Here is an 18704-nt window from a genome sequence, read left to right on the forward strand (position 1 = left end):
ACTGCTCATTTGATTGTCACAGCAAATTTAGAAGTTCACATGGTGCTCACATAAGACAGAAACTTTGTGCAATGACAATAACATTTCTATAATTGAAAAAAACAGCAATTGATTAGTTAATTTTTTTGAGCAGGATTGAAAGTGTTAAAAGCAACAGAAGTATAAAACTAATTTTGGTAACTTACTACATGGTTGGAAATAAAAAATTATGACAGTGTATCTTCCAAGACAAAGGAGCATGCTTTAGGAAGGTAAACCCCAGGGAAATATCTACAAATTGAATTGTTTGGCAATGCATTAGCACTGGCAGATGGCAACACCGGTGTTAACTCAGGCAGGCCCGCTTTGCTCAGGGATTAGTGAAGCAGGAGAATGAGACAGGATTCAAATAATTTGCAGTGTATTTGAGGGGTGTCCTTGTGGTCTTGAAGGCTTCAAAAGATTTTAAATCCTTTTCTCATAATCTAAGAAAACTTTTAGAATTACATTTTGTCAACTTCAGCAATGAGGAGGCATCAAGGCAAGCATCTACAAAGTAGTCAGTTCCAAGCCCTGAGAGCAAAGATGTGGCATTAAAATTCAGCTTTTCCTTTCCTACGTAGTAAAGTGTTTTAAGACATGATGTGATTTGAATGATTATAATTTATATCCACTGAATTGGGATGCTGTCTCCAGTGCCTTCACTGGGACAAAGATGTAATAATCAATCACAAAAATCTTTGATTGTGGATGAGGTCTTACCTAAAACCAGAACAAAAATACTGGGAAGGGATATTTTTGTTCCCATATTAAGACTGGCTAGTAAGACTAAAGCTTTTCCACTTGTGAGGAAAAGAGAGAACTTGAGAGAAATACAGGAACACTTGAGAGAAATACAAGTACATGGAGGGAACAGCATCAACTGGAACGCCAGTTAAGGAAAGCCTTGTCCTTCTCAAAACAGTCATTGCTTCCAGTCCTTGGTGAGGAAGGTGGGAGAGGAGAAGTTCCATTTCCCTTCCCCAGCATCCCAATCATCCAAGGTCAGCTGGAGTGTATGCCACAGACTCTCCAGACCTGCACCAGTGGAGGCCTAGACTGGACACTAGAAAGAATATCTACCCAGAAAGGGTGATTAGATACTGAAATGGGCTGCCCAGGGGGTGGAGTCATCACCAGTGTGGGAGGTATTTTAAAACAGACTGGATGTGACACTCAGTGACAAGGCCCCGGTCTGTGGCTATCACAGGGCCACTATGGTCACTCTGGTTGCCATGGTGGTGATGGGTAACAGGCTGGACCCAGTGATTCCCACGGGGCCCTGTTCTGCAGCTGTCTCAGAAACACACATTTAGGAATGTTAGTAGCAATTGCAAAGTGAACCAAGTTAAAAGCAAAGGGCTTGTATGTATTTCCACAACATTCCCTGCCTTAAAAATAGGCAGAACAAACTGTGCTGCAGGACTGAAGATGGAAATCACAGGGGTGTAAATAGGCACTGCTTGAGAGAGTGGATTGAACTCAGGAAGGAGATGGGTTAGGCATTTCACAGCCCGAAGTCAGGGGAGGCTTGGCTTGGACATTAGGTAGAATTTCTTCTGATGAGAGTGATCAGATAATGGAAAGGGCTGCCAAGGTGGCTGGTGGACGAACTGTGGAAGAAGGTGTTGAAGCAAAGCCTGGATGAGGCACTGAATGCTCTGGTCTGGTTGCCACAGTGGACCTGGGTTCCAGGTTGGAGTCACTGATATCACAGGGCACTTCCAGCTGAATGGATTCCATGGTTCTGTGACATCACAGCCTTTGGGGCCAGCGCGGTGGCTGCTGAGTGTCCCCAGCCCGTGGTTGCGGTCAGAGCCCAGGCACAAGGCGGCTGCGAAGGACGTGCCGAGGCTGTTGAGCGGCGGCAGTTTGGCCTTCAGCAGCACCATGCTGTGGGAGAAGGTCCGGATGCTGCTGCCCCTGACGCTGCTGCTCCTGATGGAGTCAGTGGATCCTCCCAGCCCCGCTGCCGTGGACGCGGGGATCGGGGACGCGCTTCCCGAGGCCCCGGAGGAGCAGGAGATGATGACGCTGAGGGGGGCCATGCTGGTCCTGGAGGTGCTGTCATGGATCTGGACGGCCGTGACCCTGCTCCTCAGGGGCCTTCGGCTGTGCAGGCTGCTGGCCAAATGGCTCAGGAGGCGCTGGGGAGAGGTGAGGCAGGGCCGGGGGCAGGTGGGCCGGGAGCCGCCACGGCCTTGGGGCAGGAGGCCGTGGGGCCAGGGCCGAGAGCCCCGCGGGGCAGCAGAGCTGGGCGGGCCCCGAGGGCGCTGCGCCTCCGCGGCCGCCGCGCCGGGCCGGGCTCTGCGTGCAGGAGGGGCCGAAGGCAGCGGCGGAGGGCTCGGCCCCCTGAGGCCCCTGTGCCCCTGCCACGGGGCGCCCTGCGCCCTGTGTTGCAGGAGAAGAGCCGGAGCGCCCTGGCCTCCGCACGGCCGTGCTGCCGGGGCCACGGCTGCTGCGAGGAGCTGCTGCAGCTGGTGCTGGGCCCTGCTGAGGCGCTTCCTGCGCCAGAGCTGCCGGCGGAGGCCGGTGCTCAGACGGAAGAGGGAAGCCGGCCTGGCCCTCGGCAGAGGAGGAGACACCGCTTCTCGCCCCTCTCCTCTGGCTCTGTGGCCCCAGCTCAGTCCGGCCTTGCCAGACACGGCAGGGAAGGTATGCCCGGGGCCAAGTCCGGGCACTGGGATGTTCCCGCCCATAGGTGTTAAGAATCCCTTTGTTATTAGGAAAGTAGGATTCCCACAAGTTTTTCCCACTTCCAGTTAAAGTTTTTCCAAGTTTTGAAGTTTAAGTTTTTTAGGCAGTCTTCCCAGTGATGTTCTCACACGCTAGCTGAAGCTGGGAAGAGTTGTCTAGTTCAATAAAGTTCTTGTTTTCTATGCAATCCTGTGTTTTTTTGCTGTTCCATATGGGAATGGACAGGATTTAAAATTTTTATTGTTTATAATGTAAATCAAAAGCAAATTCTGTATTTAAAAAAATATGTTTCACATACACAAAGGTATCTAGAAATCTGCCATCTTTTTGTGTTGTCTCCCTGTATTTCAGGGAGCCTTTGCACACTCAGAAGTACTAGAACAAACAGAAATCAGAAGTTGCTGTGAAGGTCAATATATAAATTATGACAGTTTACGGTCCAAGACTTCTCAAGAAGTCCCAGACACTTTACACCTGCGACCACTCCAGCTTGGAAATAGGACTCATTCAAGCAGTAGGTTTAGCTCAAGCTGGAAGAAGTGCTGAAAAGGTCCAATGGTCACTTAAATATTTTCTTAAAGACATCTCTCCTGGGGGCTTTCCTGGGACATAGGGTGTCAGTGCTGCTTTTGGGAGGTGTCACAAAGGGAATCGGACAAACACTTGCCCTGTTCTGCTGCTGTTTCAGAAACACAGATTTAGGAGTTTTAGTAGAGATTGCCAGGTGAAGCAAGAAAAAAAGCCTTTTATGTATTTCCATGGCATTCCCTGCCTTAAAAATCAGCAGTGCAAACTGTGCTGAAGAAGTGAAGATGGAAATCACAGGAGTGTAAACAGGCAGTGCTTGACAGAGTGGATTGAATCCTGGAATGTGAAGGGTGAAGCATGTCACAGCCCAACTCCAGGGAATAGGTTCTGGCATGTGTCATTGAGGGAAGCACCTGCACAAAGAAAAGTTGGGGACCTAGAATCTATTAGAAAAATGGAAAGAAAAGGCACAAGAGTCAAACGGGGTGAAAAGAGGTTGCAGGTGAGCTGCGTGCTGAAGGCAGGGCAGCCATGGGACGTTTGTGCAAGCGGAGCAGAGGGCCGGTTCTCCGGGTTGTCACCTGGGATAAGGCCACAAGGAGCAGCAGTGCTCCACCCATCGCCTGCTGCTGGAGCACCAGCTGGGAACGGGCTTTCCAGCTCGGCAGCAAGGCCTACACGAACAGAATTTTCAACGGGTAGGAGTGGGTTTCACTCGATATCGCCTTCTCTGTTTTCTGCTCTCCTTCCTTTTCTGTTCCTGCTCTTTCCGGGCTCTGGCCATGGTAGTTGTGATGCACTGAGAATCCAGAAAGTTCAGCAGCTTTGCCTTGGAAATTTTAATGCCATTCTGTTTGAGCTCTGTGTGCAGATCAGCCAGCTCGATGGGCTCGTAGAAGAGAATCCTGTTGTACAGGGCTGTGTTTGAGCGGATGTAGCACCTTACTGCCTCCAGCTTTTCCTCTTCCCGAGCTGCTGCTTGAGATGCTGGAAATTCCTCTTCCTCCTCCTCAGATGCAAAAGCACAGGTTTCAAATCCATTCACAAAGGAACTAAAAGGAGGATGAAACAGACCAGAGGTCACAGAAAGACAGGCCAACAAGGATAGGACCAGAGCTCCCCAAATCCGTGATAGTGAAACCTTATGACTTCCCTCTGTGGGATCACAGACCCTGCACTACCAGCACCTGCAAAATGAATGGGGCAGAACGTGGCAGGGTTTCTGCAAACTTCCCATCCCAGCCAGGACAGCGCTGGTCCAACTCACCCAGCCCGGAGCTGTTCAGAATTTCTGGCTCCTGGCCCTTCCCTCCTGGCAGGTTCTGCCAAGGGGTGCTGTGCTGTCCTCTCCCAACTCCAGCTGCAGGTTCTCAGGCAGCACAGAGTGCTCTACGTCACTGACCTGCAGACCAGGCATACCAGATTTGGGCCTTGCTCATAAGCAGCCCTTTTATGTTCTGAGAATAGTCCAGTGGGAATTAGACTGAATATCCAAAGCCTGTTTCTTTTGTAGGGAGTGTGCCTCCATGTGACACACTCCAGGAGGTGACAGGGCCACTGAAGGCCACACTGACACTCACCTCTGTTTGCCTCATTCCCCCCTCATCTCTGTCCTGCACCTCCTGAATGTTTTGTCTACGATTTCACTGCCTCACCTCTGTGAACCAAAGGAGACGTCACTTCCATCCACCGAAGAACCTGCTGACTCCTGGGATGCCGGGGGCTCCTCGCCATCAGCCGCCAGTGACACAGATGGCCTTTCCTTCTCTTTGGCTCCTTCTGGGTGATGTGTCACTTTAGTTCTGTCCTTGGGTGTGGCACCACTTGTTCCACGGGATGCACCATCAGCCTCATCCCTAGGGAGCACTGCAGAAGCCTTGGCAAGCTGCTTCCTCTTGCCCACAACCCTCGGGGCACTGGCACGATTCCCGCCCGCAGCAGCCCGGCCTGCCTTCGGCTGCCTCCGCCCTTTGGCCGGGGACTTCTGTGGGAGGGGCTGGGAATAGGAGATTTGATCCTCAAAGTCAGAGTCCCCATCCCGGTGAGTGTACTGGAATATCTCCTTCAGCTTCAACACCATCTGGCGTTTTGGAAGAGCACGGACACCAAATCTGAAAGAGAAGGTGGGAGTTTAGGTTACAGTAATGCTGCACCTTCCACTGTCACAGCTCAGCAAGAGGAAGTGCAGCTGGAAAAGTGTGATGTGACCTCAGAAAGCACTGGCTGGAGCTTCACCATGGTTTCCCTTCTTTCACACTGCCTTCCAGCAGGTTTCTCTTGTAAAGAGCCATCCTGGGGGAGGTAATGCTCACCTGCTCAGCTCCTTCTTCAGCTGCGGGGTCTCCATGATGGAATAAGCTGGCATGGGTGTCATTGGAGTGCTGGGGGACCCGTTGTTCTTCTGACAGGAAGGTTCTGCAGCAGAATGAAATTACTGTGATGAGAATCACTACAAAAAGACTTAAAATGGCTGGTAACTCCTCCTCTTAGTGGCAGAAATCTATATTATCTAATAATTGTTTAATAGCAACTACTTCCTTATAAGCGACTTTAGTTATTACTCAGCTTCATATTGGATAGAACAGTCATCACTCCCCCCCCCCCCCCAATCAGGATACTTGGTTTTCATTGACTTTACATCAGAAAACAGTTTAAACTGGGTCATATGTCACATCTGAAAATGAGGCCATTCAGAGCTTTGTTAAAACAGGCAACATTTAGAAAGCAGTTACAGCCATGTTTACTGAATTCTGTACTGTGTTCCTTCTCACAGGGAGGGAATTTCATAACAGAGACTTGATGCATAAAAATTGGGCAAATCAAGCTACTGGGGTCTGGAGTTAGATACTGATTCAATGATACCAGTTTACTGACACTGTGAAGCACAGTTTCACATCGTGTTCTAATCACCCCTTAAATGAATCATTTAGTATGGCATAATTAATAATATATTTAATTAGATACTGCAACATCTATTACATCAATTCACTGGCAAGCAGGCTGGAGCCTGTGTTTTGTTCCGTTTTGGTTTTTTTTTCCTCTATCCATGAACCCACAGCTTTTGCAAGGAGTACTGTCACTACCAAAGGACTGGTGACAACGAAACACACATGGCTACACACCAGGAATCCCACATTTAGACAGGCTCTTTCCCATAGCAAATGCCTGCACCTTCTTTGTGCCTGGCCCTGCCAACTGCTTTGTATCAGAAAGTCCAAAGGCCCTTTCAGTGTGTCAAGTGCATCACAGGTAAGATAATCACTAAAATAAAAGCAGTTTAACTAGCCAAATAAATCTAGTATTAATACAAGCTCTCACCAGGAGTCTTGACAGGGTTTGTCTGACCGGCTCCTGCTGCAGCTGCCAACCTCTGAGACAGAGGAAGAATCTCTGGAAGTTCATCTTCTTTCTCTTCTCCATTCCAGTCATCCCAGATTTTGGAGTCCAGGTAACTGGCTCTGCTGCCCACTGATGAGCATGGCTCAATAGGGCTCTTTTCAGGGCAGTGCAAAGTTATTCTCCTGCCAGCAGGACTTCCTTGGAGAGGGGTGCTGCCCTTAATTCCCTGCACCTGGACTGGGCTCTCCCCCTGCTCATGCCAAGAGCCAGGGCTGGGGCTGCTGGCCATGCTGGTCTTTGCATGGCTGACCTGGCCAGAGTTGTGGCTGTCACCTCTGGCTGGTGACACATACTCAACGTGCCAGCAGTCATCAACAGGGATTGGGGGCTCCTCACACAGCAGGACACTGCTACCCAGAGAAGGCAGACTTACTTCCCTGTCACTGTCCTCCAGCTCAACCACACTGACGTTGATTTTATCTTCCAGTGGCTGCTCCTGGCACAGAGGCACCAGTGTGGGTAAACCTGAGGTATTGGCACATTTGCTTTCCGTGTTGGTGTGCCCAGGGGAGAGGAGAACTGGACCTACTGGAGAAACTGGAAGGGGGTTCTTGGAAAAGGATTCTGCTGCTGGGCTACTGGCTGGGCTCTTTCCACTGGCCGAGTTCTCCATAGGCAAATGTTTGTTTGACAACCTTGTTTCATGAACTTTTATTAAATTTCCAGTCATTTTATGGTTACTGTTACCTGCTGCTAAGTTCTTTGTGCTCAGTTTAGATCCTGGACTTTTTAAAGAATTAATACTTGTGACCTGAGTCTGTGTTGAGAAGCTTGTGCTTTTGCTCAGAAATGGTGTTCCTGGCACAAGCCAGGAGCTGTCGGTGCCTGGAGACATTTCATTACTGAGCCTTTTCCCAGGGCTCGGGTTTGGACTCTGTGTGATGACCTCTGTACAAGCATCTGTTTGTCTGCTGAGAGGAAATTCAGGGGACACCTTTACATCACCACTTACACACACTGTGTCTGTACTGCCATATGAGACCTGGACTGACCTCTGCTCTGTTTCAGAGATTGATGAGTTATGGTCAGGTTTTGGTATCTCAGGACCTTGTTCCATGTCTGTACACTTCATGTGCCCAGGGATTTCCATTTTCTTCAGAGCAGAGTCAGACTCTGGCAACTTCTTGCCCTGTAACTCCATTTCATCATCATCAGAAGACAGAATAATAACATCACCCTCCTTGATCTCCTGAGCTGCAGCATCCTGAGTCCTGCCTGGTGATGACAACACTGGGACGTGTGTGTGCCTGTTTGATTCACTGTTGGGAAGCTCTGCTGGAGAAACTGTGATCTTGTTTCTCGGTGCAGCACCTGGGTCCTTGGATTTCTGGGAGTGTATTTCACCAGATGGGAAAGATTTTTCCATTTTGTTTCGCTTTGGTGTTGACACATGCTCCCTGGCAAACTTTCCCTCTGATTTTGGAGATGCTGGTGAAAAGTCAAGAGCGGGAAAAAGGGACACATAAGGCTGGGGAGTTAGACTCCCACAAAATCCATTCTTACAGGGAGAGCAGTCTTTTTGTGACTTGCTGAACAGAAGTGAATCATTAAGACCAACATGTTTTTCACTAGGGGACTTTCCTGATTCTTTGGTAACTTCTTTCACTGGGGAAGGCTCACAGTGACCCTCCTGAGAGGCAGTAAACAAATGTCCATAGCTGTCATTTATATCAGTATCACCCTGGAAACCAGGAAACTGCTCTTCACAGTGATCTGCCTTGTCATGTGAGACATGAGATGACCTGGAATCCTTCACATCCTCACATCCCCCAACAGCCCCTCCTTCATTAGCACCATGGGATGTTCCATCCCATTTCTGAGGTTCACTGTGGTGAGGCACAATAGTGGTCTGTGGATCATTCATGCTCTTGCACCTATTTATATTCTGCATCTTCTCTTCTTGTGCAGACAAGTCACATTTAGATCTTTCCACACTGCTGCCATCCCTCTGATCTTTGAGGCTGTTGCTTACTGAAGCAGATTCAGGTCTCTTTACCTCTTCCTGCTCAGTTTGCTGGTTTGTACCTTGGACTGCCTCAGTGTCACTGCAGATGCTGCAGCGTGTTCCCTCGCTCACCTCTCTTTCACCCTGAGCCATCTTTCTCTGAGTTGCAGCAAACTCATAGATTTCCTCCAGCTCTTGTTCTCCCACCTCACTGTCATCCTCCTTCTGACACTCAGGGCTCAGCATAGCTACTTCTTCCTCATCTTCACCCACCCACACTGACTTCAAGAGGTCTTGGAAATTCTCAGCTCTGTCCTCACAATCTTCATCATCCCTCACAGAGAGGAGATCATCTTCTGAATCCACTCCGGAGGACACCTGGCTCTCTCCAGCGTTGTTTTCACACTCTGCCATCAGTTCCCTCACACCAAACCTGCAAGGATACAATAGTAACATTAGTATTTCCTCCTCCAGTACTTCTTCATTTGGCTGTCAGACCACTTTTGTGAGCTTTATAAGGAATTTACATGAGGAATGTGGAGTTTAGATGTACAAGACCCAGTGTTCTCCTAAAATTCTAAATACCCTTTTCCAGGTGTCACTCACATGAAATTATCAGGCACATTCCTTTTCTGTGTTTGAGACTGACTACACTAAATTCCCTTGGCAATGGGAAAGTACCATGGAATGGCTGAGGCTGGATAGTATCTGCCACGTACAAGATTCCTGGCTTTTTGGAAAGACAGGGCACCTCTCTATATACATGGCTGGCCATGTGCCACACATACCTCAGCAACTGATCCTGTTTCAAGCTCTTAGTGCATGCCTAGGACCACGACTGAGAGCATGGCTGACACAACACATTAAAGCCTGAGCATCCAACACATTCTACAAGTGTTGTTCAGATGAAGCGAGAATCACACTTAGAAGTTGTGCTCATCATCTTCAACATCAGCTGCCAACAGACATCCTGAGACAAAACTCAGCCAAAGTCTGCTGAGCATATACTGAACACAGAAACTCTTATTTAGATGGAAAAGCTGAGGAGGGCTGGATGTCCTTACGTGCAAGTTTCGTTTAAGATGTAGCAAAGGACCATGGAATTTGTAAGCCACTAAAACTGCAATGGAAGATCTCAAACTGGGGTCAGTGTGGCTGAAAGCCTGAGGGAGGTCCAAAACATGCTCAGGGTACACACCTGGCAGCCAGAGCCCGCAGCTGGGGCCACAGTCCAGCAGGGAAGTTGGTGTCAGCAGCATAGAGGTACTGCAGGAAGGCAGCCACAGCCCCGGCTGACACATCACTCAGCAGCACCCGGTGCGTCGGTGCGGCCCCGTCCTCCTCCACCACCAACCCCTCGCTGTGCACCTGGGGCACAGAAAGCAAAGTGTTTGCTAATAAAGCAACACAACACCTACATCCATCCTTATTCCCATCAGCTCCTTCCATTCACTCATGCCCAGCCTCAGGACCAGGATGCCAAGGCGGGGCAGTTACGCAGAGCTCCCTATGGAACAGGCCACGTCCTTCCTGACACTATGGCTGTTAATTTTGTTTAACTACTTGCCTTAGTCACACGTATAGAAGGTGGTCTTAGAGTTCTCCACTTAGTTTTGCAATCATATTACTTCCTAGCCCAATTTCCATCTACACCTCTCTGTATGAGCTTTATCTGGTCTGTTTTGAATTTACCTGGAAGCTGCACAGGAGCAGGCTGGGAGCTATTCAGCCTGAAATGCTCTGGGAATATAAGAACTCCTTTACTAGCCTTGCAAAAAGCACAGTCACTGCAGATACTTCCAAAGCAAAAGTGACAATACCTCTGTGTAGATTATTTAAAAGTACTTCCCCATTCCCTGCTCACACTCCCCAGCCTGGGTGACAGGCAGGACAAACCAAGATGGACAAGGCAGTCTGTGCTTGCACAGGGACAAAAATGCAAGGGCAAGAAGCACTTTGAAAGCTTCCTTCGTTGCTCATGGGCGGAATGCAAGGATCCTTGACTCCCCATAGCCTCCCTGAATAGGATAAAGTAGCACATCTTTCACCGCTTGGTCAGGATTTATTCTGGTTTCCTAAGCTGAAAAACCACTGCAGGTCCTGAGGCAGTTGCCATTAAGCCCAGCAGCGGTCTGTGCTGTTTTGGGGCACTGGCTGGCTGTGAGAGGGGGCAGTCTGGACCCTCCTAACCAGGAGCAGAAGGAACGACAGCAGCACTCACAGCCTGAGCCGCCGCCGGACACCGCGCGTACAGCACGAACAGGTGGGCGTAGAGGATGTCCCCGCTGTCCACCTGGAACTGGACATCACTCAGGTGGGGATTGTTGACCATGGCACCGAAATCTTGAGCCAGCAGCCCGAGAGAGGACTAGGACACAGAAGGAACACAAAGACAGGTGTGAGTTTATAGTTGTCAAACACTTTCCCAGAAAAGTAAGAAGGGAGTAACCCAGTTTATCAGCACCGCTGTGCTGTGGGCCCAGCCTGGACACACCACCTCTGCCTCCTGAAGATAATCATCAGCTTTATGAACTTCAGGTCTTCCACAGGACAAGCAGACAAGTCTAAAAGACATTCCCGCTTTGTTTGCCTCTACTTTTTCACAGCCTGTCCATGGTGGAGAAAGGGAGTTGTGCTGTATTCTGCTGTACTTGTGTCACAGCACATTATCACCCTCAGATCTCACCACACATTTCCTGCTGTGGTCTAGCCACAGCCTATAGCTGGCCTCTTGATCTACTACTGCCTCCCACCACAATTTTAGGAAACTGTAACTTCCACTTCAACAGACTTGAACTCAATTCACTATAATCAGGATAAGAGGAAGACTCAGGAGGGGGTAATGAGCCTTTCTTCTCTCTTTTCACTATCTGGCAATGACAGCTGAGAAGAGCAGCTCTGCAAACAAGGGGCCCCCACAGAATAAAACTAACATAGGCATCCAGTTCAAAGGAATTTATGAGCATGCTACTGAAAGCTCTTTTGTAAATTCCACTCCATTTCAAAAAGAGAAACATAACTTTTATCATTCCAGAACCCCTGGCTAGAATTTTGGGGAGGGCTGAGTTACCTGTGGCTGGTTATGGTGATGGCAAAGTCAGGCTTGGGGTATGCTGCCAAAGACAGCAAGGATGGCAAGACAGCTCCTCTGGAGCTGCTCCCAGGCAATCTCCTGAAGACTCAGATCCCTCCTAGTGTTGCAGCTCTGGAGGTGGCCCTGGAGTGCTTCAGACAAGTGTGAAACACCCTCAGATCACAGCTGGGTTGAAAAACAGCCTGACTGCACGTGGAAACCAGGTTATGGTTAACACCATAATCATTGACCGTGTGCTTTTCAAACCTACTGCAGAGCTGAGGAACTGCAAGTTTTATTCCAGGGAACATCTGCAGGAGATGCAGTTCCACCTGGAACAACACAGCTCTTCATTTTCTTAGCAGGTTTCCACATTAGCAGTGGGCTGTGGAGAGCCAACCTTTCGACTCGCTCCAACCAGCAGGAATTAGCAGCACACACTGGAACACTTCTCCCAGCCTTCATAGGTGGGCTAGGGAACATTCTGCATGTCGTGGCAGTGCTGCGAACTGCCAAAGGGAAGACAGGAAACTCAGTTTGGAAACTAATCTGACTCTTCTTGCTTTCTTATTCTTGGCAGGTGGGATACCTGTGAGCCTGCTCTGGGGCCGCCAGCAAACACAGGCTCGCGATGCGACGTTCCAGGCAGCGAGCCCAGAACAGCTTTCCTGCTGGTGCTAAAATTATCAATCAAGAATGGGGAAATTAAACAAGGCCAGAAACCTCCTGGCTGCTCCATTCCCTGTGCAAGGCAAAGAAACTGGCCAGAAGACAGCTCTGAGCAGGTATGAGCCGTGTGTTGGAGAACACACCAGAACATTCTATCCTGCTGAGCTGGCCACTGGGACTGGACCCCATTGGTGTGACCAAGGGTCTTCAGCACAGGGGATGTGTTACCAATGCAGTGAGTGCATTTGCTCTACATGGTTAGACTCTTTTTGCTCATATAAAGCACCAAGTCTCTCCCACTGGCAATCCAGCTCTTCAACAACACTTCATTTGCTCAGGAAAACTATAATGGAAACAGACTCTGAAAAAATGACCATACCGGTTTTGCTGGGAGCAACTGAGTTTCAACAACAGTGTGCAAACAGTTTCTGTCTTGTTAAAGGCCTCTGGTTAAATAGAAAAACAAAACAAACCCTTTTCCTGCTAAGGATATATTTTTTTAATACCCCAAAGAATACCTAGAGTTTCTGTACCAAGTAGCTGGGATGGTCAAGTTTAATACCAATTCTCACCTCAAGGAATTGTCTCCTTTTAGAAGTATCTTAATCCTATAAGCACAATATGAAAGTATGTTGTTAGAACATCAAAATTTATCCAGCACCAAAATGTACTTCCTTTCAGGGCATGATTATTTATTATCAAACAAATGATAGTAAGTTTCATCAGATAAAGTGGATGACCTCGGTAAGGAAATGAATTAGTTTTATTTTGTATGAACTTCAATTGAATAAAACTGATTATGCATTCATGAAAAATTACACATCCTTTGGTGCTTGTGGGATGACATCTACAGAACACCACAGGCTTGATAAAAAAATCATCTGTGACTTACTAAGCTGTATTTCTCACTCAGTCACCATAGAGCACACACTGATTGTCAAACTAAATCCTCTGTGTTCCCACCATTGAGGGTTTTCTACACCAAACCCTTTAAAAGTTCAATTAGCAGCAAAAACTGCTCATCTTCCATGGCCCTCACAACATTCCATCACCTACCAGGCTTTTATGCCAGGATTTAGTACAAGCCAAGCAGTCCTTGCAAGAATTCCCCCTCCCAGTGCAGGACACAGCATGGGGAGGAAAGTGCCAGAGGAGGAAGGAGCTCCATTCAGAACCACCCAGAGCTGGGTGTGTGAGCCCAGAGGGAGCAGCAGTAGCTCTGTCTCTCCTGGCTGCTGCCAGTTTTCTCCTGGGTAACCTGGGCATTAAAGCAGTGTACTGCACAACACACTGCAGCTGCATCCCAGCTTCCTACCCCAAACACTCTCAGTGCTACAACACAACTCTCTAAACCTGCGCAGCCTGGCCTTTTGTTCCCGGGCATTGAAATCATCTCTCATCAGGTAGGACAAGTACTGAAAAATCCCCAGGCTCTTGTGGGCTTCAATGAACACCCCAGGTGTGCTGATCTCACCTGTGCCCGTGATGAATCCTCAGTCCCTGTGAACCTTAAGCACCACTTTGTTTCCACAAAAAGGAATGGGAAATATTCCACACTTCTTTGAATTGCACAAATGCAACATTTTTGAAATTGTTATAGATGAACATATAGAGTGGGAAAAAAGGTTATCCTTACTCTTTTACTGCTGCTCCTGAGGAGGGTCTTCTCCTTGGATGGGCGCACAAAGCCACTGTGTGGAGGATCACTGGGAGTCAGTTCTTCTCCTCAGGGAAGAAAATGCACATCACAAATCACATACAACTTCCTTGTGAGACAGAATGATCTAAGAACTCCTAAGAGGATTATTGCTGTGACAGCTGCTACGACCAAGCTGGCTGGCCCCAAGGCTCAGCCTCTCCCTCATGCCTTTTTGCAGTGTTTGGCTCTGGGTTGTGACAGGCTGAGGGTACCTAAGCACCATTTCACTGTTATTTATATCCATTAAAGGGCCAAGAACCATTTGCTGCAGTTTAGCAGGGGAAGTGAGGAGTATTACATCCAAGTGCAAACGCAGACAGATGAGCTTAGGAACGGTGTTCTCTTTTCACAGATGAACAGGAAGAGCCAGAGCACTTTTAAGGGATACCACTGCCCTTGAAAAGTGCAGTTGTGCACCACATGCATCTCTCTTTGGGGACATTAGAAAATTGCCCACAGAGGAATTCCAGGTGTTGTATTTTTTCAACCCTGAGTAGGCACAGATAAACTTCAGGTTTGTGTAATCGATGTCCAACACAAAATCATCCCTCCTGTGCATCTCTCTCATCCGACTGTCTCAAGACCTGAAAAGACAGTGCACAGAAAAGAAAGGCTGTCCAGGTAGACTCATGGAATCACAGACTGGTTTGGGTTGGAAAGGATTTGAAAGCCCATCCAGTTCCACCCCCTGCCATGAGCAGGGACACCTTCCACTATCCCAGGCTGCTCCAAGCCCTGTCCAACCTGGCCTTGGACACTTCCAGGGATCCAGGGGCAGCCACAGCTTCTCTGGGCGCCCTGTGCCAGGGCCTCAGCATCCTCACAAGGAAAAATTTCTTCAGAGTACCTAATCTAAATATAACCTCCTTCAGGTTGAAGCCAATCCCCCTTGTCCTATATGTCCTTGTGAAAAGTCCCTCTCCAGCTCTCTTGTATGCCCAAGATAAGCAGGAATGAAGACTTTGTTCCAGCTGTTGAACACATCCAGGCTCCCTCCTGGCAAAAAATATCTTTAATTTTAAAATAGAATTTAGTACCTGCTGTCCAGGAATTCTCTTAAAAGCTGGGACTTATGAACCATTTCAGAAATATCAGATTGATTGGATCTACATCTTATTGCAGGAAAACGTGCCCCCACAGTATCACCTCTTGGATCAACAGCAACAACCTGTGGGTGCTGCCATGGCTCTCTGACTCAGCCCAGCCACAGTCTGGCTCTGTGTAGCTGAAGGAACCGGGGGCAGGGCTCACAAAGCTGCCACAACTCACCTGGCTGCTCTGCTGCCTGAACATGGCCAGTGTCAAGGTTCCACTGAGTAAGGGTGAGTCCTTCCCTGGCCAACTCCACCAGGTCCTGCAGGGTCTGAAAGTCCTTCTGGCTCGGGGATAAAAGCTGCCCATGTCCTTCAGGGCCTGGCTTGGATTCATCAGAAGTTTGGCCTCCAAACTTATTTCTGCAAGTGGGTTCCTGAGAATTGAAGTCAGGCTGAGTTTGCTGGGATACTTCTGGCTGATGAGATCCCACTGATGGCTGAAGGTTCTGTGGCTCATTCTGATCAAGTGAGGAGGAAAAAAATACACCAATAAATTAGGTCTTGTTTTATGTATTTGCAGAGCTCAGAGTACAGTGTCTACTTCATACTCCTGAAACATCTATGAAGGATCACAGAGCATTGCTCAGGTATAGGGGATTCTGAGGAAACAGCTCTCTGCACTTCTATGAAGGACTCTCCAGAAATAAGACAGCTCTGAACAGAAGAAAGAAAACTACAATGGAAAATGCAGAAAAGTTGGTTTCTCCAGAAGCATGTCTGTGCAGGCAACTGCCAAACAGGGAGAAAGGATGGGGGAAATGCTCCAAATTCAACATCTAAATATTTCATTATAGCTGGAGTTCTGGGCAAAAGTCACAGCTGAAGCTCTCCAGGTGCTTCTGTTCTGAGTTCTGAAATGCTTTTGCAGTTACCTGTAACTAAATCAAACTTTCACCTTGGAGTGGGTATTTTCCAGGTTTGGTCTTCGTCTCCCAAAAAATAATTTTGCTTGTTTATTCCTAAGTAAAAATAGTTCAGCCATTTCTGTGAATGGAAAGAATCAGAGGAAAAACACACTCTTGCCATGATTTTAAAGACGTTCCTGCTTTTTATTTTTAAACTTCTCTGGCAGTTTTTGGCTTGGATGAAAGGTCAAAACTTCCTAGAACAGAGTCCCTCCTCTCCAGCCTCAACCTGCAACAAGCCAGAGAAACACTGGGCTTTGACTAGGGAAGAAATATTAAATAAAGCATCAAATAAAACAAATACTTGAACAATAGCACCAAATACTTCTTCAAGAGAAGAAAGAGGGAAGAAAGAGAAGTGATATCCTTCTTGGAGAAAAGAGATTGAAAGAACTTTGTCTGCTTCTGTGGGCATTTTTATAAAAACACAGAGCACTGGAAGAGGCAGATCCAGGTGGAACCAAAATGAAGGAGTGGAACTGAGACCTGGATCAAATTCACATGCACCAGGAGGCAGTGGGATGCACAGGGAAAGCCTGAGTGCAAATGCTTTGCTGGACCACTCCAGGCACTCCCACCTTCTCTGTGCTAGCAAATATCAGGTTTCAGTTTAAACTTTTGTCCCCAGTCCCAGCTGAGTGCAACACGGGCAAAGTTCACACTAGAAATGACCAGAAAGAAGTGCCAAGTACAAAATCAAGAGTCAGGCTGCTGTAAATATGGACAAACTAATGGCACAATGAACAGGATGGGATTCCTTTACTTAGTACTCTGTTCCCAACCCTTTTGTTTACTGAAAGTTCAAAAACCATGGTAACATGAGCCTTGTTCTCCTCTCCAAAAGGAAGAAATGAAAGTTCAAGATCCTCAAACCTGACTGTGTAAGACCAGGGGAAAACAGGTCATGGGCAGTGAGTGTGCAGAGAGAGGGGATCACTGGTTTACATTCCAAATGAGGAAACAGAAGGAATACAGGGCACGTATCAAGAACTAGGGCACACACATATCAGAGCAAGGACAACAGAGCCCCACCTGCACAGGCTTCCAGGGTACAATAGGAGGGGTTAAGGCTGCAGTGTAGAATGATTCCGGGTCACAGGGTCCTATCAGAGCACTGATCTTCCACAAAAAGCATTCCTTGGCTTTGGACAATGGCATGAGCCAGGCTGCTTTTCCAGACTCCTCCTCCAGAATCCTACTAATGGGCAGCTGAGGGGTGGGAGGGAATTCCACCTCTTCTGTCAGCATCATAGCTACTCGCTCCTGGATCCTCTTCTGGGCCTTCTCTGGGTCCTGGAGCAGCAGTGGTGGAGGGGCACTGGTGCCTTTTCTACGCCTTTTTTTCTCTTTAAAAAGAGAAGGAACCCAAATAAGTAAACAGCTGAACACACGGGACAGAGGAGATCAACACAGCAGCTTCTTCAGTGCTGTAATCAGTGACAACCAAAAGGCATGGGAACAAAACTCTTAAGATTGTGCAGGTGGTCCAAAACCTCACATGGCCCTCATGGGAGAAATGAGCTCCACCAACAGACTCATGAAGGACTCCTTTTCTTGTGTTCTGGTCATGGGTGATATCAAACCATAGTTCACACAAACCTGGGCAGCTTTCATTTGGAAATCCTGTGTCGTACGACCTTTGCCTTACTAATGCCCAACCCCAAATCCAACTGGGAGTACCTATGGGCAGGAGCAGGGTTGTGAAGAGTGAAGTCTCCCCTCTACAGAGCTCTCAACCCTCTCTCCTGGCAGTTGTCTGCCTTTCTAAACCCTCCTGCACTCTGAAATGGCAAGGCCCTGCTCAGCAGCATGTACTGGACACGTGGCCCTGCAGAAAGGACAAAATGATATGAGATAACGCTGAAAAAGCTGCATTAATCCAGGCTGCAGCAGGAGGAATAGGAGAAGAACTTACTACAGGAAAAAAAACAATCATATTTTCAAGTTACTTCTCCTCACTTCCACAGTTTACAAGAAACAACAGCTTAAGATTATTTTACAGATTCAAAACAACAAATCAGTGGAAAAAAGCACAAGATTCCTGAAACCCACGGACATCCTGCAGTCACTCTTGACTGAGTCTGGATACTGCATATTGCTGAAGCTCTGACAGCTCAAACAAACCAGAAACAGGGCTGTCATCCCTCCTGTATCCAACAAGGAAGTTTTGGTGGAGAGCAGCCATGCTCCTCCTGCAATAACACAGCCTCAGACGCTAACTTGCTGTAACACATACCTGATCCTGGCTTCCATTTGATTGGGAAAGCAGCCACTGGTTTCACATTTGTAACTGATTTTGCTTGTTCCTGCTTTTCCTGCTCCAACAGAGAACGTGACATTGCCATGGCAACCTGCAAATCTTCATCCTTAGGCTCCATTTTGGCCCTCTTCTGTGTTTTCCTCGAGTCCTCATTGGAGGGGCCTTTCCGCTTTGCCCTGCTGGGCTGATTGCTGAAATCCAAGAATGCAGCAGGAAGCCCCAGTTAATGTGACTGGATCAGAGACAACAAACACTGAGCACTCCAGAGCAGCTGCTCCATTTGCTCAGAGAGATTCCCATGTCAAGCATAATAAAAACCATTCAGTACTTTCTTTCCTAGCAGAGAGCAAAGAATTTCTTATCGTTCATGGAATTTAGAGCAATTTAGGGAGGTCTTATTTTGGGATGTGAGCATCT

The 18704-nt window shown here is 48.0% G+C and overlaps 1 protein-coding gene across 1 annotated transcript in view; it reads right to left on the reverse strand.

Moving 5' to 3' along the window:
* Nucleotides 1–2579: 2579 nt before the first annotated feature.
* SLX4 (SLX4 structure-specific endonuclease subunit) overlaps nt 2580–18704 on the reverse strand; it is a 28719-nt gene continuing 12594 nt past the window's right edge. Inside the window, exons 7-16 of the mRNA XM_066198393.1 lie at nt 18264–18478; nt 17060–17373; nt 15298–15580; nt 13966–14054; nt 10809–10955; nt 9786–9955; nt 6562–9020; nt 5556–5658; nt 4899–5354; nt 2580–4295 (exon numbers count right to left, since the gene is read on the reverse strand). Coding sequence (XP_066054490.1) covers nt 3935–4295; nt 4899–5354; nt 5556–5658; nt 6562–9020; nt 9786–9955; nt 10809–10955; nt 13966–14054; nt 15298–15580; nt 17060–17373; nt 18264–18478 — 4597 coding nt within the window. The 3' untranslated portion in view covers nt 2580–3934. The remainder of the gene's footprint in view (nt 4296–4898; nt 5355–5555; nt 5659–6561; nt 9021–9785; nt 9956–10808; nt 10956–13965; nt 14055–15297; nt 15581–17059; nt 17374–18263; nt 18479–18704) is intronic.

This window comes from Chamaea fasciata, unplaced genomic scaffold (genome assembly GCF_029207755.1).
Source record: "Chamaea fasciata isolate MVZ Bird 193981 ecotype frontalis unplaced genomic scaffold, bChaFas1.0.hap1 SCAF_16, whole genome shotgun sequence".
NCBI classification, from domain to species: Eukaryota; Metazoa; Chordata; class Aves; order Passeriformes; family Sylviidae; genus Chamaea; species Chamaea fasciata.